This window comes from Macaca fascicularis, chromosome 17 (assembly GCF_037993035.2).
Source record: "Macaca fascicularis isolate 582-1 chromosome 17, T2T-MFA8v1.1".
NCBI lineage: Eukaryota > Metazoa > Chordata > Mammalia > Primates > Cercopithecidae > Macaca > Macaca fascicularis.
Genome location: NC_088391.1, coordinates 39,212,595 through 39,235,519, shown reverse-complemented (window position 1 = coordinate 39,235,519; position 22,925 = coordinate 39,212,595). Strand labels below are relative to the sequence as shown.

General features: G+C 35.1%; 1 protein-coding gene across 2 annotated transcripts in view; it reads left to right on the top strand.

The window, feature by feature from the left end:
- The window catches only part of DIAPH3 (diaphanous related formin 3), a 494,792-nt gene that overhangs the window by 346,361 nt on the left and 125,506 nt on the right, over positions 1-22,925 (top strand). For both annotated transcript variants that reach the window (XM_065533305.1, XM_065533304.1), the window contains one exon: positions 4,052-4,187. In XM_065533305.1, coding sequence (XP_065389377.1) covers positions 4,052-4,187 — 136 coding nt within the window. The remainder of the gene's footprint in view (positions 1-4,051; positions 4,188-22,925) is intronic.

Sequence of the window (22,925 nt, the reverse complement as noted above, 5' to 3'; positions counted from 1 at the left end):
AAGCCATAATAATTAAAATAGAGTATTATTCTTGAAGACATGGATATATTGATCAAATGGACTAAAAGAGCCGTAAATCAACACACATGTGCCAATTGAAATCCAAAAGAAGTGACTTTGCATATTAATGGATAAAGGATGGGCAAAAATGAATTGGATCTCCACCTCATACTGTTCAAAAATGTTGATTCCAACAATGAATGATTGGATTTTTAAAATGTGGTTTATATACACAATGGAATACTATTCAGTCTTAAACGAAAAAATGGAAATTCTGTCATTTGCAACAACATAGATGAAACCAGAAGACATTATGTTAAGTGAAATAAGCCATTCACTGAGAAACAAATAACATATCATCTTGCTTATGTGTGGTATATGAAAAAGTCCAACTTACAGAAATGGAGAATAGAATGGTGGTTATCATTCTACATCGAGGGTAAGGGGGTTGCACCAAACTCTATCTGGCAAGTAACACTCAAAGAATTTCTTTAGGCAAAGTGTAGCTGAAAGTAGTTGGTGGCAGTGCAGTTTATTTGTCAGTTGACTAAATATAAAACAAGGTCAAGAAAAGATGATGTTTTTAAAAAATTTTTGTCTTATAGTCAATTATCTTTATATCTGGCTAACCCTTAACTTTTCTTTCTTAATTCAAATTTAGGATGGAAGTCACTGAGAGGCAGTCACCTCCAAAATAATATTGTTCTCTTTTAATTATTAAGCTTTTCTGTTTTAAGCTACTTTTACTTCTTAACATTTAGAATAAAAGAAAATCTCAAATTACTGTTTGAACTGGGATATTAGTCTCAGACTGAACACCTATGTCTGTGTTCTTTATTGGTATTTTTTTCAGCTAAAATTCTTCTAATAGTTATAATATCAGAATATGCTATGTTTTAAATGAAGTAGGTTTTTAAATGAAAATCAATAGTGCATTTTTCATAAAACAAAATAGGTTTAAGTACCTCTTCAGACCTTATTTCTAAATGTAAACATTGTTTTTATAGGTCTTAGAAAAGTAATTTTGACTTTTTATTACCCATGGGAATGCTAAAAGGGTGTGGCAATTGTATCTGATAGCAGATGGCCTATTATGTACTCACATTTAAATGTATTCAGTCATTAGAGTAGAAAATTCACATCAGAAAATGTTATACCTTAATTAGACTCATAAATAAGCTACATGATATATTATTTATTTATTGTAGGTTCCTCTTGTTAATTTCTCTCAAGCAAGAAATACAATTTTTATTCCTGAATATTTGCTTATCCTTTCTCTATCACAACCTATCTTCTTACCCCATCTCCCTTATAGATACATAGATACATGAGTATGCATGCACACACACATACAAATATACACACTTGTCTTTGAACCCATGATTGTCTTCTCCTACCATTCTTATATTGATGTATGTATGTGTGTGTGTGTGTGTGCGCGCGCGCGCGTGTGTGATGGAGTCTTGCTCTGTTGCCAGGCTGGAGTGTGGTGGTGTGATCTTGGCTCACTGAAACCTCCGCCTCCCGCCTCCCAGGTTCAAGTGATTCTCCTGCTTCAGCCTCCCAAGTAGCTAGGACTACAGGTGTGTGCCACCATGCCCAGCTAATTTTTGTATTTTTAGTAGAGGTGGGGTTTCACCATGTTGGCCAGGATGGTCTCAATCTCCTGACCTTGTGATCCACCTGCCTTGGCCTCCCAAAGTGCTGGGATTACAGGCATGAACCACCATGCCCAGCCTCTTATGTTGATTTTTATTACAACTTTTGTCTCATTAGCTGCCTCTTAATATACATGACCATAATATGAAGCAATATGGTAGAAAACCACTGACTGTAGCTAGCTTTCAAATCTTGCAACTTACTGCCTCTTACTACTTTTATTACAGTAAACAAGTATTTAACCACTCTGGGCCAGATTAGAGAATGCAGAATCCAATTTGAGAATTAAAGGGATTGCATAATAAAGTATCTAGTATTGCAGCTGGTATTTTATAGCTTGGCAATAATAACTATCATTTATATATGTCAAGAACTGTGAAGAGTTTGAGAGTTTACCTACTAACAAGCTAACAAGTTAACTTGACACCATTTCATTCATTTGGGGTCAGAGACAAAGAATTCTTTGCCACTCACACAATAACAATAGCCAGATTAAACAATTTTTTGTTTTTAGGTTTCTGAACCCGTACTCCCACAGGGCTATGTGAAACGGACAGATGACACTTGCATCCATAGTGGTTTGTGTCATTGGAGGGAAATCCTGAATTTAGGGAATGCAGTCTTTTATAATAGGTAGTAAGACTGTCCAGCCTTTGCTCCAGTTTATCATTCTGGGCAGTAACAAACCCCTTAGCTCAGGAGGGAGATACTACATCTGTCTTCAAATACTGTTCATTATGCAAATATCTTTGAAAAGATAGTTCAAAACAAAGGTGCTGTGTTGGTGCTTGTATCTCAGTGTACGTAGTTTTGCACTTGTCTGCTTGAAAATCTGTAGTCATTTTCCAGAAGCATTAAAAGAAAATCCAGCCTCTCTATCTTGGCCTAGAAGACCTGAGGGATCAGGCCTTAGCATACCTCCCTGACCTCATCTTATACCTTTATACTGGCTTTCTTTCTGTCTCCTAAACCCACCAGCAGCCTTTGCATTAGCAGTTCCCTCTGCCTGATGTGTTCTAGATCATCACTTACCTAGCTCCTTGACATTCAAGATTCAGCTTGAATCAAGTCAGAGTGAGACCTTATCTCTCTACCTAATGTAAAGTAACCTCTCAGGAATGCTATCACAGCACTCTTATTTTGTTGTTGTTATTTATTATTTATCTCTGCCTCCTGCGATACCCTACCATATAGAATGTAAACTTATTTTAGTGTCCTCTCTTATGCACTCTTCCTTCTCCCCTCTCTACCTTCCTTTCCTCTCTCTTTTTCTTTCTCCTCCACTTTACAACAATACTATTTAGTAGTTTCTCAGTAAGTATTAATTGGATGGATGGATGGATGGATGGATGGATGGATGGATGGATGGATGGATGCATGCATGCATGAGTTACTATCCCCTCTACTCTATGCTTTTTGTTTCTTTTTGTTGTTGGTCAAAAATATTAAACTTTATTATTTGATTTTTAATGAAGAACTTGTGCTAACTCTAGGGTTAAAATAAAGAATGTCACAGTAAAGAAATAAAAGCCTTCCCCCAAAACAACATAAACCACCTACTTGTTATAGTTTAATTACACACTTTTCTATTTAGTACCAGTGGTGATAAACTTCCAGTGTGTTAACCTGTTTGGTTTCACTGGTATTTAATATAATGTTACTCTCTTTGTTGGCACTTGAAAACCCCATATTTACCTGCTAATTTCCCTTAATGCCACATGAGGGGCATTTCTTGATGTGTGTAACACTTAAGAAATAAGAAATTAAACAAATAATCACATATCTATTGAGATCTTCTTATGATTAGCATGTTATTATTAGTTTTGATCAATAGCCAGAGGACCTGGCTTAGAAATGACAAACATTTCTTTGGTTATCTTTACGATATTTCTCTCTATATGAGAAAAATTCATATATGATTATAATAAAAAGTAGCCACTACAAGATTTCACTTCTTTTATCATGTTTTTAATTTGATAATTTGTCTTGTACTTGACAATTTGCTTTGCAAAGAAGATATGGAAAACCCTAATTCAGTTGCTAGACACTTTTGGAAATGTATATGGTAAAAGTTTTGATTTGTGAATTAAATGCTTGTTTTATTTTCAGTTTCTGTCTCCCATCTCCCTTTTAGTTAGTTAATTCCATCAAGATGTAGATGTTTTAAAGATGCAGGTTTAAGTTTAATAACAGTTGTATTTATAGATACCTAACATATTTAACAAGGGTTTCTGTGCATACCTTTTAGAAGAATGTATTACTAACATAACTCACCATTATCTAAAAGATAATCATGTCTCTACCTTAAGTATATTTTCAAATAGATAATTTTCCATTTTGTGGGGTGAATCACTGGTTAAAATTGATCATTTTTCAAAAATTTTTGTAATAGCAAGCAATAAAGGAGAACATCAAAAAAAGAGAAGCAGAGGAAAAAGAAAAACGTGCCAGAATAGCTAAAGAATTAGCAGAGAGAGAAAGACTTGAACGCCAACAAAAGAAAAAGCGTTTATTAGAAGTGAAGACTGGTGAGTACTATCAAATTTGCTATTTATTCTATGTATACTTAAGATTTATACTGGCTGCTTTATTAGCATATTAATGAACTTAGTGAAAAAGGAAAATACAATCACTTGTTTCTGTAATTAAACCACAGAACAATTGTTTCTTTATGGTCTTTTCTCCCTTCCATTTACTAACAAGTAGTGTAGTGTCTTCATTCTAATGGTCATAGGTGATTTGGTCCTCTGTTATGCTGTTTTGCTTCCAGCGTATTCACGTTTCTTTCATTACTAACTCAATAAGCAATCTTTAATAATGTATGTCAGTTAATAAAGTAACTATCAGAAAATGACTGTGGAGAATTCTATAGGACATGTAACCTGGTTTCTTCAACAAAATATCCCAAGGGAGGGAAAAAAAGTGATGGAGGATAAACATTGTTTAAAAGAAAGAGACTTAAGTGAAATATTAGCCAATTGCAATGGATGGAATTTATGTGTATTCCAATCTGTGGTCCCAGCTACTCAGGAGGTTGAGGTAGGAGGATCGCCTGAGTCTGGAAGGTTGAGGCTGCAGTATGCCTTGATCTTGCCACTGCACTGCAGTCTGGGAGACAGAGTGAGATTTTGTTTCAAAAAAACAACAAAAAGAAAAAAGCAGTCTGAACATTTTGGATACTTTTTTTTCCCTGTAAACATGACAAAATTGTTGTCAATATGTTTCAAAGTATCTTTTAGAGTCTGGTACTGAAATTTTACAGAAACATATGTATGTATGTATTTCAAGAAGCTAAAAGATACCACTTATTTAGAAGCAAAAGAATTATGTAAAATGTAGTTATACTTTCATTCCCTGAAAAATTTGGCTTTTCTACTTCCAAGTCAGTAAGGATTGAACAAGGCTTTAATTAAAATCCATCCGCTTCACTGCTAAATCACCATAGTTTACAATTCAGGGTTGCAAATTCACCTCAGGTTTCCCCAGGAATAGACAGAGATGCCTACTTTGCCTTCTTTACTTTCACTTTACAGGTGTATTTTGTGCTTACTAAAGTGAACGGAGTACCTTAACGTATTACACTTGTTTCTTCCTGGGAAGAAACATCATCTAAGCACAATTTCTTGTTTATATTTGAAATTCAGGGAATATTCTCAGAATTATTTTTAAGTATGAATGAAAATGGAGATCAGAAAGATTTAGTATTTATTTTTAAAATATGCTCCTGGAAAGAATTTTAAATTAATATATTATTTCCTAACTTACAGAAGATTCTGGTGTTTGAACATTAACTCTTTATTTATTTATTTATTTGTTTTTGAGATGGAGTTTTGCTCTTCTTGCCCAGCCTGGAGTGCAATGGCGCGTTCTTGGCTCACTGCAACTTCCACCTCCTGGGTTCAAGGGATTCTCTTGCCTCAGCCTCCCGAGTGACTGGGATTACAGGGGCCTGCCACCATGCCCGGCAATTTTGTATTTTTAGTAGAGACAGAGTTTCACCATGTTGGCCAGGCTGGTCTTTAACTCCTGACCTCAGGTGATCTACCTGCCTCAGCCTCCCAAAGTGCTGGGATTACAGGCATGAGCCACCACTCCCAGCCTGAACATTAGCTCTTTTAGCATTGGCTAAAGTTATCTAGATGAGTTGCTAGATGGCAGATTGGATGCATTGTTTGTGGGTTTTGCCCAGAGTCTGATCACACAGAGTGTCTCAGTCATTCTCTCTTATACCAATTTGAAAGATTGAAACTTGATAGGACACAGAAATTCTAATAAAACTTCCAGTATAATCTCAGTCATGTTTTAATTTAAATTTGTGTCTCCGTAAGGAAATTTTCATTTTTAAGAATGAGTTTATTTTTCAAATTTATTTACATTATAGAAAACACCTAAAAAAATAGATCAAAAGACTGTTACCCATAATCTTCATATCCAAAGAATCACTGTAAACATTTCTGCACACTGTTCTTTCAGTTGTAAATTTTTCTGCTTTCTAATAGTAGCTATGCAGTTCAGTGTCACACTTTACATTGCTGAACTTTTGAATGTTTCGTGTTATTAATAACTTGTAATTCTTATAATTTTTAATATCTATATGATTGATTCCACTGGATGTGCCATATATAATTTAACTTGCATTAGTCAGTAATGAAGTCATGGAACAATAGTTATTGCTGATTTTTCAATGTGATTAATCTTTTTATTCATAAATAGAAAATAATTATTTTATCGGACATGGAATAGAAAAGGATATTTTTAAGACTTTTGATGCATACTTAAAATTGATTTTCAGAAGCATAACTTTAATTTTCTCAACTTTCAACATTGAGTTATGATTGTGCCTTGGTTGAATATTCTTATTTTTTAAAGATTTTTGCTAATTTTATAGATTTTAAATTTATGTTTTATTATCTTAATTTGCATTTCTTTGAGTATTACTAAAGTTGGACTTTTAAAAGGGTTTATAGTTCAGTTTTCATTCCTCTGTCGTGAATTGTGTTATCTTTTTTTTATTGATTTGTACAAGTTAGCTCAGTATGTATTCATATTTACATTTTAAATATCTCTTTCCAATGTGGCTTTTTTATTTCTATATCTTGACATATATAAAACTATTTTATTTTCATTCTATGATGTTTTAATATTTGCCTTTGTTATTTTTTTCTATCACCTTTAAGTTTATAAAATCATCCTTTCAGTGATTTCATATCAACTTCATTTCTTTTCTAGTTTTGATTATTTATAATATGACTCTACTCCACTTATTTATAATTCTTCCTTAATTATTCATATATTTGATAGATAGGTTTTAATATACTAGGATCTGTTTCTGAATCTTACCAAAACCATTCTAATATTTAGCCATCAATTGTGTTTAATAGCTGTTTTATGTTGCTTTAAAATAGGTAATTTTATGTTGATGACATTACCTTCTTTTCTTAATTTTAAAATAGGCTTGAATGTTTTTAATTTTAACAATAGATTTACAGAAAGATTTTATTATATCTTTCATTAATCATAGAGCCCATCTTATTTGACCTATTGGATTATTTTATTAGACTTTTTCTGTACTATCTCTTCCTAAACATGGTCTGCAAATTGTCATAGGTGGGCCTCAAGTAATTGTAAAATCCTTACCCAATAGGACTTTCCAAACCTCTAATTTGCTGAGGTGCATATGCATCATACATTTTAACATTTTTCAGGAGTGCCCTCTGCAGAGCATAGTCTGAGTAACTTTGATTTATATAAATGATATTAAAATAATTTTAAATATATTTGTAAAATAAATACAGATATATGCTGTATCTATATCATACCTATGAATATGCTATAGATGTAATAAAACTCATTTGATACAGGATGCTGAAACAGCTATGATTTAAGAAGCTACTGTGAGACTTTGTCTTTTAAAAACATTTGAAATTTTTGCAAGTCAACTTTGAGTTTTTTTTTTTTTTAGACTGTGGGATTTAAAATAATCTAGGGATAATAGCCCAAATTTCATAATATTTGTAAACACATAATTTTCTCACCAAAGTGAAAGACCTCTTCTAAAATCCCAATAAATTGTGATGATTCTGAATGGTGCTTAGTTTTCCTTTAAAATCAACACAATTATTAATGTAGAAGAACCAAGTATTTGATTTCTTAAAGTAACTGTTATTACCAAGTGAGTCATATAATCATATAACAAATATATTATTACATGCTTATTTATTGATAACTTTTTCATTTTTAAAAACATCACAAATATACAATCACCTTTTTTCCATATTATATGTGGAATATGCTTTTTGTCAAGTCATGGTTTTTATAACATTTGAAGGCTTTATGAAATGGAGGTTACTAAAGTAGTGTATCTAATTTAGCACTTAATTACTGAAAACATGTAAAATATCAGTTTTTTATACTTTTAAATTGATACATTGAATTTTATCCTTATGTGATATTTGACAAATATGATCTTCAATAAAGACACTATACTATTATAAAAATATGTGTTATCATTTCTATTATTATTTTATTGGTAAAAAACGAAATACAGCAAGGCCACTTTTTATTGTTCTTTTATTCATCAAGTTTTTTTCTATATGTTGAGATTACAGTGATAAATAAGAATAAAAAGGTTCCTGCTGTAATGAAGTTTAAAATTCTAATGAATGCTTCAAATAACCAAATATAAAATAATATCAGATAATAATTTATAGGAACTAAAATAAGAACGATAATGAGATGGAGATTGCTTAGGCTGGTGGCAGTAACAAAATTTGGTCTCAGAGAACTAAGGAGACTATTAGTATATATCAAACTTTCTAATTTAAATATTGTTTAATAAAAATCCTCAGAAGTTGATTAAGATTTATATAATCAGTGTATGTGGTTTTCGGATAACCAAGCTTATAAGCTATTCTATATGTGCTAATATGGTAAATATTTTAAACATTGTGAGGATCAGTTGAAACTTTATGTAATTTTTCTCCGCAGGTGTTATATTTTAGTACAGAATATGGTACTGCTCAAATCTTTGTAAAAATTTTTAGCCTGACTTTCTTAGCCTTGAAAGAATGTGGAAGGGTGAATTATTGAATTTAGTTTTGTTACCTCACTGAGCCAAGAACTTTTTGTTTTAGTTTATTTTCGTATGTAAGACACATATCCCTGGATGGTAGAGGAAGAGAAAAATCTTCACATAACTCTGCCATAAACCCACAGGGAGCTTCCTTCCATATATTTTCATGACTTTAGTATTTCCTCCATGCAAATAAGAACTGAATTTTTTCACAGGTGTTGAAATTCTTATATCACTCTCTGAGGTAGCAGAGTAAATTAAATTCCTGTTCTTTCTTACCCACAGTAAATCATTACTTGCCGTTGGCAAGAGAACAGGCAACTATTTCCAAATCTACTATTATTTATTATCACTATCATTTCAGAATGTGACTTTCGTTAATAGAATGAAAATAAGGGTAAAAATAGTGGACTAAATTTCTCCAAGAAGAAAAATGAAGCATTAAAAATCCTTTTGAGCCTCAAAACTAAGAAAGCAGTCTCCTATTATATTATGATGTTAAAACATGATGTTTTTTGTTTCTGTTTTCTCATTTTTTTTTTAAATGATGAGCGTGAAGGTCTCTTAAATATTCACATACACAGTTTTGGTTATTTCTGTTGAATGTTTTGGTATTACATAAACAAGCAAGTTACATTTTCACGATGTCTTTATTTAATCAATATATGAATTTTGAATAAGCGTCTAAGGTTGATCCTTGAGTTTGAACTATTTTAATTTAAGAAATACCTACAGTATTCATCTGACATGAAGACTACCAAGCATAGACACTAGTGTTTATTAATTTAAAATGCATAACTATTCTTATGTGTAATCATTTCTAGTAAGGCAAGTAGTAGTAATAATTTTATGTGATTATGCACAACTTTCTCTAAATTCCATTTCTGTTTCTTAATCATGGACACAAATAGGGCATTTGAGAATAGAATTCAAACATTATACTCTAAGACTTCCTGAGTATGTAAGTTGATTCACATCATTTTTAAATAGCAGATCAAAATGGCCTTGAAATGGACCCAGTGTTGTGTAATTATGTTTTGTGGGGGAAGTAAATAAGAGCTTATTTAATGGAGCAATAAAAACTGTATGAGCAGCTCCTATATTTTAGTCTTTAGGTTACAATTTGTCTATTATTTATTAGACTTAAATGTCTCATTTGGTGCAACTTCAGTCTATTAAATAAAGAGATAATTAGCTTTTAGAAATCTGTTGTTTACCCACATGGCCAAAACTGCTCCTTTGTTTTCCATTCTGCAATTTAGAATAACTAAGCAATTAGGCCTCTATTTTCGAGGAAATGCATATTACATAAATACTACTTGGGAATGTCTCTGCCAATCTCAACAGATATGCAATTAATGTTTGTACTTGCTTTCATAAAGGCTTTAACAATTACCCTGTCTTCTACAGATATCATAAAACTTAGATTACTTTCCATCATTGCCCATATTCTAGTTTTGTGCAGTAATGCTTTCAGTTTTCTAGTGTTATTGGCAATTGGTGCATATAAATAAGCCAATAGTTTTAATACTTTCTCAATATAGAAGGGTAGAATAAATGGAATTGCATTGGCTTGGATATATTTATCTTTTCTTTACTCCATCATTTATAGAACAGACATTGTAATAACAACAACAACAACAACTACTACTACTGCTAGCATTTATTGATCAGATATTATTTGCCAGCCTATATTTATTATTACATGTAATACTTATAAATCATGAGACTATTTTATATATCAAAAAGTTTAAGTTACTTGCACATGATCACAGATTTAGCAAGCCATGAAGCCAGTATTGAAGTCTTCTCATGAGGTCATATTTTTAACTATTGTGCTATTATATTTTACCACTGTTGATTTAACCGTGGTACAGGAGAAAAGGGCCCAAAATGATTATTAGTAATTGCTAACTGTCACTAGACTATACCTATATAGGAAGATTGAGAATTATTTTCCATGCAAATCTGTGAGAGGGTCAGCTGTGTCTTTGGTAACATAATCAGTGGTTTTACGCCAGGTGGTCTCTCCCTTTGTGTTTGGAACTTCTGGGAGGATTGTCACAGTCAATGGAGGGATTCTTCAATATTCTGAATAGTTCTGACCCAACATAGTTGCCAGAGGTCAACTTTTCTGAGGAAGGTAGAAATGTGTCCAGTACTTTCATTGTTTGACTCAGAATAGAAGTTAAGGAAACAGAGAATTTATAATATAGTAGGTTTTAGAAGTAGCACAAACATTTTATGTGCTTTACTCAGGATGTGTGCCCTGAGACATTCTTCCATGTCCACCAACTGTACCATGTTACAATTTTTTCCTCCTGATGGTATTAAGAAACTGAAATTCTGTTCCATACATAGTATCAAGCAATGTCTGGTGGGAAATTTTTCCAAGAGTCTCTCTGTCAGTTAGCTATGCAGCTTTTCACTTATGTGCGGGCATCTCTTTCACTGGAATAACGTAGCTTAAATTATGAAAACTCATTCAGAGTTCAGCCATTTTGTGCACTAATTTGCGTCTTCTCCATGCAGCTATACGAGGCTCACACACCATCCTCTGTCCCCTTCCAACAAGACCCGGAAAAGAGAAGGAGGTTCTCAGACTTCCAGCATAACTTAATTTGAAAGTCATTATTTTTTTCTTTTGTCTTTTTCTTTCTTTCTTTTTAAACTTTCTTGAGGGTTATTAGTGCCACTCTTGTTAAATATTTTTGTGGCACATCATCATACTAATTAGTTTATTGCTCATCCAATATTTTAAAATCATTTTCAAAATGTTTTTCATATTATTATAATATGAGATTTACTATATTCTCAACTTTACTTTTTGTTGTTTAACTTTTTTGGGAATAAAAGATTAAATGCCAATTTTCATAAACTTTATCTGAGGCAAAATAATTTAAGTTTTTAAGGTGTAGCATGGTCTACCTCTAAGAATTTTACCCAAGAAATCTTTATATTAACATCACTTATTCATAACTTCACCCTGTTCATATTCTAGGACAAAAAAATCATACCAATCAGTCCTTATCACAATGTGGAAAACTCTGTAACTTTGATAATATCAGCCACATTTATTGTATTATAATTGAGAACTCAATCACAGCATTGCATCTTCTGTGTCTGTAACATTCAATACTCCTTAGCTGTCTCCACTAATCAACATAAACCATATATCCCACAAAACCTAAAATATTTGCTAGCTGGCCCTTTACAGAAAAATTTTGCTGATTCATAATATAGATCAATAATTTGTAGACTCTATTTTTTTATTTTAAGAGACTGAGTAAAAAAAAAAAACATAAAGTAAAAAAAAAAAACTTTTTTCTTGTCTTCCTATAGCCAAAAGCATGCATTTGCAAAATGACCAGTCTGTGTTGAAAAAAATAATGAGTTATTGTTATTTTGATAAAATTGATGTATTTATAAATTGATAAATAATAGATAAATTAAAATTGATATATTGATAAAATTAATGATAATTGTCAAGGAAAACGTCATCTTTAAGCATATCTCTCACTGCAGAGAATTGTGTGATTTTTAGATCTATTAATTTGAAGTGGAAAGTCATGCAGTTGAACTTTTGAAATGCTAGCAAGCATCTGGGCTGCTGATTGTTTCAGTAACCGATCTAGCACAACCATTGTGCTTCTTCTCCTTTTAGCCCAGCTTATAGACCCCAGTATTTCTATGGTATTGTTTGTATATCTTTCAAGAGGAAAATATCAGTGTGTCAAAAGGTCATAGGTGGAGCCAGGTTTTTCTTTTTTTATTAATAGGCTCTCTTCTTTGTATTTTTGGTCATTCTGACATTAAATCCTTAAAGTTGAAGGAAATCTATTCATTGGTGTTGAACTTGGTCATGAAGGTTGCTCAAAGTCTAAAGTGATTATCTCAAAGAGAGGAAAAAAAAAAACAATTCAGTAGTATTTGGCATTTGATGATGAATAAATATACCTTAGGGCAGACTGGGAAAATTAAGCAAAGAAATTGAATATTGATATGTTACTTGTAAATGGTATAAATAGGCATTAGTGTTTAGATGAAATTAGACTTTATTTTGTAATAGGATTTTAAAATATTGTTTCCTGGATAGCTTCCTTCCTCATATATCCAATGTTTTTCAAGAGAACTATAAGCAATATGATAGTAACAGAGTTAACATTGAGGGCAGCCTTAACATAGGCTAGAATGCCCCAAGGCGGGAAGAATATGACAGACTAGCGTAGTAACAGAAAATAGATGACTGACTGTTTTTAGAGCAAACAATTCTTGGAGACCATTGCCTGACTAGAGTGAATTGCCATCATAGAACTTCCAATAATAATTATCATTAATGGGTATAAGTGACAGTAATTTCAGTTCAATAGAATCCTTTGAATGTTTATTTTTAAACTATTAGTGCTATTCAGGCAGGAACTCTTGTAAAATTAGTGCTGAATCTGAGGTTCTATTACTAGCTTTCATGAGTGTTGTGTAAAGGATCACTGCTTTAGGAAACTGGATAGATTCCCTCCAAAGTCATTCCAACTCTGATTCTGTGACTGGCAATTAGTTTGAAGATTCTAAATGTGTGACAGTTCCTCTTTTTAACTGCAAAGTAGCCTTCAAGTGTTACAAAGTCAAGAAGATTGTTTGCTTGGGGAACAAAAGATTATTTTAATTCAAAGGCCAAGAACTAAGAAAAAGGCAGTCTTTCTGCTGCATTTCAGATATATTTCAGAAGTGATGATTCTGTTAGTGCTGAATTGCAATTATGATCTCTGATTTGCAGTGGATGTTCTCACTGCTAATTAGATTGTACTTTCTGCTGGATTCACGTGTGAAGAAAAGTACTTTTTTAAAACCTTTATCCTTTATTATTTATTTTAAGGTTTGATATGGAACAGTAATGTACTTCTCTCAAAAAAGGGACAGTGCCTTTTGATAGTAGTCACTCATTATTTCTTGAATGCATGGGATATTTTTATTAAATAAAAAGTAAATTTATTAACTATTTTAACAGCTTATTTTATCATTTTGCTGTGACTCTGTTGATTGTACTCTGTGATTTTGGCTTTGGTAGACGAAAATATTGTTTATGATCATTGGAAATACCTTTCACCCTTGAGCAAAGATGCTAGTTCTGCTCCCACTACCCATAGACAAACTTTCAGAGACCCTTTCCATGGGATTCTGAAGGAATTTGATATGAGGAAACATGTGGTTTGGATTATACTGTATTCTAATTGATTATACCATTAAGGTAAATAGCATTGCAATCTGAGGAAATGCTGTTTCCTAAGTCATGGTATCTGCTGAGATCAAGCATAAAATGTCATAATGTTACATTTGGAGGCATTGTGGGAAATTAAATAAACGTTCTTCTCTGCCTAGAAAATATTAGAAGAACCCAAATGATGTCAAGCTTTGTTCAGAATTGTTACACTCATGTGATGGGGAAATCTTGGGAAGAAGTGTTGTTGTTCACATCTTCCTATGAGATAATTTCCATTTTATGCTTGATACTGTCCTATTCCTAAAACATTGCACTTTGATATAAGTAGGATATGAACTCGGTCATCTTTTATCAGCTATGAAAAGGGAAAGGTAAGAAAAGAAGGGGAAAGGCCGGGCGTGGTGGCTCAAGCCTGTAATCCCAGCACTTTGGGAGGCCGAGACGGGCGGATCACGAGGTCAGGAGATCGAGACCATCCTGGCTAACACGGTGAAACCCCGTCTCTACTAAAAAATACAAAAAACTAGCCGGGCGAGGTGGCGGGCGCCTGTAGTCCCAGCTACTCGGGAGGCTGAGGCAAGAGAATGGTGTGAACCCAGGAGGCGGAGCTTGCAGTGAGCTGAGATCCGGCCACTGCACTCCAGCCTGGGCGGCAGAGCGAGACTCCGTCTCAAAAAAAAAAAAAAAAAAAAAAAAAGAAGGGGAAAATATATCTCATGGTGTTTACCATTTTAGAAACTGAGGAACCCTTAGAAATAAAATTTTCCATCTGGATGTATTACAACTTAACTAATGGGGGTTTCTGTATGGGGGAGAATGCATGTGTATGTTTACACACGCACTTGTGTGCATGTTTTTAGCCTGCTCCAATTTGAGGTCAGCTGATTCTGAAACAGAAGTTTTGACAATTTGGTGTATTCCTCCTAGAAACTTCTTCAAAAAGAAGTCGTTTTGAAGTAAGGGTTTATCTCATTTCATTAATTAGATACTCAGTATTAATCTTTAATGAAGTATAAGAAAGGAGGGACATGATATGAAACATTTACTATAGTTATTTTAAATGATACTTCAGTTAATATTTTGATTTTGCTATGAAAAATTTGCTTTTTTATAAAGATCAAACATGCCATTATTTCTCAAATAATAAATCTTTCAAAAATAACACTTTTATACAAAATTAGCCATGTTTTAAAAAAAATCTTTTACAGTGAGCTGTTGCTTCCAATTTCTTTTCATAGCAGGTGTTTAATAAGCACTTTAAAAATATTTATGGAATTCACATTTGTGGGACAAAAACTCCTCAACTGTACATGTTCTATTTATGCAGACCCACATAAAATAGATTGGCACAATCCTAGGACAAGATATGACATATGTCAAGTTTGTTTTATGTGCTCTTACAGTTTTGGTAACAAACGGGGAATTTCATAGTTATGACAGCAAGTTCAGATATGCAGAGATATAACTATTTCTATAAATGCAGTTTAATTTATGACTGAGCCATCAACCTACCTGATGGTTAACAATGTAGTCAATTCTCTGTCTCTGCGTGTGTGTGTGTGTGCGCGCGTGCACGCGCGCATATTTTCAGTAATTTCAGTAGAGAGTTGTTATTTGTGTTTGAAATTCCCTTCCATGATCTCTTCTTATCTCCCTTCTTCCTTGGATGAAGGAAGCCAGTTGGGGCACCCTTCTGTGCATGTGCCCTCTTTCTGGTTCAGTTGGCATCTAGGTCCATAACAGCCTTCCTGCTTTGGCATCATTCCTCCTGTCTGCTTGTGGTAAAGGTGATGACTGGTTTGCCTTTGAATGGTAACCAAATAGTTCCCTCCTTGGCTTCCTTATGTTAATAATTCTTGGAAACATTCTTCTCTTGCACTTGCGCTCTTTCTTTGTGAACATTTTTTTCCTCCCCAGGCAGGGCGCATAGGAAATTACTGTGCTTCAACCACATTACTCAGCTTCTTGTGGTTCTTCTGCAGCCTTCTTGTACCCTAGTCTTGTTTCCTTAGCCCATTCTCAACAATTCTGCATGTTGGACTCAAGACACCTCCACTTTTGGACTCAACGCCCTGTGATTTCCTAGGAAAGTCTGCCCAACATGCACCACTTCCTCCTGGGATGAATGCGCAGGGCTACTGCACTGCATGTAATCTCACTCCCAATTTCTCTTCCACCAGATGGGGACATCTTTTCTGTTCATAGCCTGAGAAGGTGTGCATTTTCTGCTACATGGTTAGTTCCTGTACTAAGAATTATCCTTTGGCTCGCATATTGGGGTGGGAGAAAGGAGGATGGATTGACATCTGAGCAATAAATGCAGAAAAGACTACCTTTGTTGTTCCTTTGAAATGTGGAATCTTGAATTAGGTGGATACCAAATGAACGCAGTGAAATAAAGGGCCAGAGTTTCTGTGCCTGGGCATCCAGTGGGCTAAGTAAATTCAGATACAGAGGTGTGACATTTATATATGGACTAACAAGTAATGTAGCAGACCTGAATGATCTTCGGGTAGAACTGTGGGCAGAAATGAGGCTAAATTGGAAGTCAAGAGAGCATGCTATGCTTTTTTTTTTTTTTTTTTTTTTTGCTTTATTTCATAGGCACATTTCAAGGGCATTAAACAGAGCAGTGATATGATTTGCTTTTAGAGAAATGGCTCTGTAGCAAAAACGCAGATGGATCAGAGGGTGTTGGGACTAGGAGGAATGAGACCAATTAGGACTCTGTTGCAATTTTGCAAGAGATAAATGCAGAAGACCTTAACTAGGATGCACTAAGAAAGAGAAGACAAGATGGATTTGAAAGGCAGTTTAGAGGCAGAATCAATAGGGCTTTCTAGTGGATTGAGAGTGAGAAGACAGGGAAAATACTTCATGAACAGGTAGATGATGCTTCTCGTACCAGCTTTAGAACACATAGATTTTACATCTCCAATTTAAAGGCTTTTTAATCTTGGGAATGTTTTTTACCTGAATGGGCCTGGCATAGGATAAGAAACAACATCTGCACATAACTATTAACTTCTTTCATAGAGGAGAATAAAAACAAATTTGCTAATAAAGACAACTGTGCAAGTTTTTATAACTAGATTAACCAAGAACCTGTGAAAATAAATCATGTTTAGTTCATGAGGATAAGCTGGAGGTGGCCGTTTTCTGGAGAATCTGAGGCATGGGGTTCAGGTAGGGTCAGGGAGAGAATGTGTCCCATTATCCCCTTGAAGGAAAACAGGTCAGTCTCACTCCTTCCCCTTCATCTAAAAATAGCCCAGACATTCATTTCCAAGGCTCTAGGATTCTCATTATTGAAGTTTGCATTCATTTATTTTGCTGGCATGTGATATTGTTGTAGTCAGTCTTTAGTCATTGTTTTTTGTTAGGTACTAATTACACCTTATCTAACATTCTGAAAGACATTCCCAAGGCTCTTGTATGATTTGCTTTTGTGACCATTAAATTTCTGACAAAAGGAATTATAAAAATGGGCATTGAAATACTTTGATCATTAGTAGAATTATTAGTGTGATGGTGAAAAAAAAAAACTATTTCTATCAAAACTTTCCTTCAACAAATATTTATTTATCACATATTATGTCATGATACTATCCTAGGCACTAGGGTTACAGCAGAAAATAAAACAAGCAAGTGTCCCGACCCTCATGGATATGTATTCTGGCAGGAGACAGACAACATTTAAGATAAATACAGCATTAGGAGTCCACAACTTATGAAGAGAACAAAATAAAGTAGGGATGGGGGGATAGGAAGTGTGGGAAGGAGTGACATTTTACATAGGGTGTTTTTTTTTTTTCATTTACAAAATTATTGACATTATATACAATATTGCTATTCTCTGTGAATAGTGGTGTCATGAAATGTTTCATGCTCAAACTTAGGAGTTCGGTTACCAGTATTCCAGTCCCTGCTCCACCAGTGGCTAAGTAATAGCAGGCCGGTTATCTTCAGACCATAATTCTCTTTATCTGCAAAATAAGATTCCTTCTAATTTGGACAATTCCATCTGTATTCTGTAAATAATAACAAACTTTATTAGAACCCAAAGAATCAAGTTTTGCCTACTCTTCCACTCACTTGTTCTATGACACTGTCCTCTTTTACAACATAAACTCTACTTTAAGACACTTTTTATTACACAGTAAAGATGACTCTCTTCTTATACAGTATGGTTTTTTCCCCTTTGGTTATAGGATGAATTTAGTTTAAAATTACCTATTTAGAATGTTTGCCCACAATATGGATCAGTAAAAGATATGCTTAGAAAAAGTTACTGATATGGGGAAGTTAGAGAAATATATCTGTACGCACATATGTGTGTGTATATGGACAACTCTTCATTTATCTGGTTTCCTGTCTCTAGAAAACTAGAATCTGTAGTTTTCTGTCTATGCTCTTAATTTTCTGAATGGAAGGTACCTAATATGTGTGTAGAACAGAAATGAAAATGTCATATATTATAGAAATGGTTGACCTTTCAACAGATTGACACCTTCTCATTTTCTCTAACAAATAATCCACACTTCAGTCTATTAAGAACAGACCTCATTAACATGCATAAACTAGCAGTCTGATCTAGTTATGATGCATCCTTAATGTGTGACATGTTCAGCATAGTGTAACTGCTTAGTCTTGTCATAAAAGGTAGAGTGGCCTCTAGTGCTCAAGGTTCTGAGATCAATTTAACCTGGATAAAATCTTTATCCATAACAACTGTCATTAGAAATGACTAGCATTTCCCTAATTAGCCCACCATTTACACCCCATAAGCTTCTCACAGATGGTAAATGTTTATAAACACCCACAGATGTGTGCACAGCTGACTCTCAGTTATCCGCAGGAATAGGGGACACAGATAATTTACATTCACTTACAATACAAACCTCTCATTTTAGCTAGTTTCAATCTTTTTTCTCCTTGGACTTTTTACCACAGCTGTTAATGAAGTAGCAAATTAACTAATCTAATTTCAACTTCTCCTCTTATTGATGCACTTACCCCCTGATGAAAGCACTAATATGTACAAATGTGGTCACAAGATGGCTGGTAAGAGGGTGGAAATGGTAAGCATGAGCTTAGATAAATACATTGAACAATGGAGAATATATTTGTAACTGTCTGTCTAGTAACAAACTTTTAAGTTGTGAAACCACAGCAAGCCACCCAGTTCAAGAGTGATATACCTGGCCGGGTGCAGTGGCTCACGCCTGTAATCCCAGCACTTTGGGAGACTGAAGCAGACGGATCATGAGGTCAGGAGATCGAGACCATCCTGGCTAGCACAATGAAACCCTGTCTCTACTAAAAATACGAAAAATTAGCCGGGCGTGGTGGCGGGCACCTGTAGTCCCAGCTGCTCGGGAGGCTGAGGCAGGAGAATGGTGTGAACCCTGGAGGTGGAGCTTGCAGTGAGCCGAGATCACCCCACTGCATACCAGCCTGGGCGACAGAGTGAGACTCTGCTCAAAAAAAAAGAGAATGATATACCTAAATTCCCTGGGACAGAAGCAGCTCCTTAAATTCAAGAGAAGGGAAAGGATGCCATTTTCCTTGGTGGCCAGGCCCTGTAGTAATAATAATTTCTTTTCAGATAGTTCTTCCTGAAATTTAGTCTTAATTTTTCATTATATCATCAGCCCATCTACTGTCTCATGCTGAATGAAGATGAATAAATATAAATATAATAACCCAGAGCACCATGAAGTCACTTTTTTGTCTTACTTCCTTTGGCCTGAAGAGTCTTGGGTCTTGTGCTTCTCGTACATTCTTAATCTGAAGCTTTCGTTCATTCTCCCTTGTGCAGTTGTCCAGGCAAATTTAAAGGCAATATTTGATGGAGCCCACACAGAGTGAGGAGACGTGTGGAGCTAACTGCGGCCCACAGGCCATTTACAGAATGAACTATGAAGGACAACCATTTTGTTTCCTAATGACCTACAAAGCATGTACTGCGTCTTGCAGACTGAGGCATTCACAGGTTAATACAAATTGTTTTCCAGAGTTTCATTACTTGAGGAACATGTCTGTCTTTCAGCTTATTGGGAAGAAAAATTAATCATTCCTAAACAGCATGTTAGAAATACTCTAAAATGTTTAAAGAAGAATACTTATACTAGGTTGGGTGTGGTAGCTCGTGCCTGTAATCCCAGCACTGTGGGAGGCTGAAGTGGGAGGATCTCTTGAGGCCAGGAGTTTGAGACCAGTCTGGGCAACACAATGAGACCCTGCCTCTATAAAAATAAATCAATAAATGATATTTATAGTGGATTAGATAGTGATCAAAATTAGCATCAAGCACTTGAACAGAAGAATGTAGCATTGAAGAAAAAAAATCTTGCACCACTGGCACTATCCAACAGATCTGTAACTTTTCAAATAAATGGTATGTTTTTTAATTTTTTTTTTTTTTTTTTTTTCCACTAAAGATTTGAAATTGCTGACAGGCTATATAAGAATCCTATTGTTGGGGGACTGAGTCGGGAGAATGGCGTGAACCCAGGAGGCAGAGCTTGCAGTGAGCCGAGATCATGCCACTGCACTCCAGCCTGGGCGACAGAGTGAGACTCCGTCTCAGAAAAAAAAATAAAATAAAAAATAAAAAATCCTATTGAATATTCCCCTAATAAGAAATGTGACTGGAAACTCAGTGCTTGGAGATACAGAAATCCTTCTATTATATTTACTTTCAACAGTTGTCAAAAAGCACTCATAGTGTTTTGACATGAGTAGGTGGTGCCATTCACTGAGATAAGGGACACAATAAGAGGTAGAGGTTTGGGGAAAATGGTAATTAATTCAAGTTTGTATATACCGATGCACCTCAACTTATGATGGGCTTATGTCCAGATAAACCCATCATAATTCGGAAAGTCAAAGCTGCATTTAATACGCCTAAGCCTACCAAACATCATAGCTTAGCCTAGCCTACCTAAAACATTCCAGAACACTTACAGTAGCCGCCCACAGTTGGGCAAAATCATATAACACAGAACCTATATTATAATTAAGTTTTGAATATCTCATGTAATTTGTTGAATACAGAATGTGAAAAACAATGGTTCTATGGGTAGTCAAGTACAGTTTCTATTGAATGTGTATTGCTTTGTATCATTATAAAGTCAAAAAATGTAAGTTGGGAACAGTCTGTATGATATTTGAGGTATCTGTGGGACATCCAGGTTACCATGTCTAGTGAGCAGGAAGGGGCTAGTATGACCAGCTCGTCCCAGATTGCCTGATTCTCCCAGTTTTATCCCTGAAAGTCCTGTGTTCCAGGAAACCCCTTAGTCTTGCAAGTCAGGATGGTTGGTCACCCTAGTTGGAACTCAGGAATAGCACTTGTTGCTGGTGATAAAAACTTGGAAGTTTCCAGTAAATGAAGCCATGGAATGAATAAAACACCAATGGAAAATTCGAGGAATGGTGTAAGAATGAGCAGAGCAAGAAGATCCAGAAGGGGACCTTGAAAAGGGAGTCACTATGGAGGTAGGAAGACCAACAAAGTCTGGTATCATGAAGCCCAAGGAAGAGACCATTTCAAAAAGGAGGGGATAGTCAACATCATGTAATGAACTAACAGCCATCCCATTGACTTTTGCTCAAAGAAGAGCGTAAAGAGTTAATGAATGAATATGGGAGATGAGACTGAAATATGAGTAAGAAAGGATAGTAACTACAGGGGATTTGGAAGTCAAAGGGGAGGGCAAAGCAGGTGTTTTAATTTGTTTAAATGCAGACTGTAAGGAATGAGAAAGGAGGGCAATTGGAAGAGAATGATAATCAATGGAGTAAACTTCTGAGGGCGGCAGGAGCGGTGGAGAGCAACAAGATACTAGCACAGGTGGAGGAAATTGTCTTGGAAATCCACATGCTCTGCCATTGTGATAGGTAGAAAGGAGGAAAGGTTGGGCCTAAGTGCGGATACATTTGTAGGTTTGATGGAGGGAAGTTAAGGAAGCTTTCATCAAGTGGTTCCTGTTTTCTATCTAAAAGGAAGGCCTTTGCAGAGGAAGGGCAGTGGTTGGTTGTGAGGCTTGAGTGAAGTGTGTAAGCATGTAAACTCTCTCAGGGAGTGGGAGATCCTCCTGATGAAACACAGAGGAGTGCTGAATAGCAGTAAGAATCCAGTTGAGGTAGCAGTTGGGCGTATGTACTAGTCTGGATCTTGTCATATTGTTTCTCACCAGGACTACTCAGCATCTGGAGTAATGCCAAGAAGATGGAGTTTGAGGCTTATTTACATTTTAGTGGGAGTCTGAAAAAGTAGGAGAATGAAGGAGGGAAGTAAGATACCAGCATGTGAACCATGGTCAAAGTGATGCACCACAGAGTCTAAGCTAGATAGTCAAGGCTATGAAGACAGTGGGGCCAGGGCATTGGAGATTTTCATGGATAGGTGACAGGAAAAGAGAGAGAGGAAAAGGAAAAGGACATGGATCAGAAAATGGTTGTATGAATTTAACTTATTAGAAGTAAAACAGCTCTGGGTAGTGACAAGATTTTGATTATGGCCAAGGAAGTTGGTGATGGGAAGTAGAAGGGATTGCTCCCTGGAGAGAAGGAGGTCAAGGAACTCTTGGGACCTGGTGTTGGATTAGATATTAACATTAAACTGAATTCTCACAAGATGATGGCAGAGCCTGGCTTGATGAAGAAGACTGACAGTTTATTCTGAATGAGAGGGTAGACTTATGCATGATTAGATGAGAGTGACCCAGAGGGATGGCAGCAGTGTAACTGAATGACATGTGTCTCAAAGGCGGGTGCTTTTTACATGTGGGAAAAAAAGTGACAGCCTGACATAGCTTTGATCAAGGAGAAAGCAGACATTCCCATGTCCTCCACCTGTGCCCTGCAGACTTTAAGCATGTAAGATAGGAGGGGAACAAGCAACATCTACCAGAAGGGGTCAGCGGAGATCATCTGTCCAGTTTCCAAGTGGAACCCATTTTCAATTAA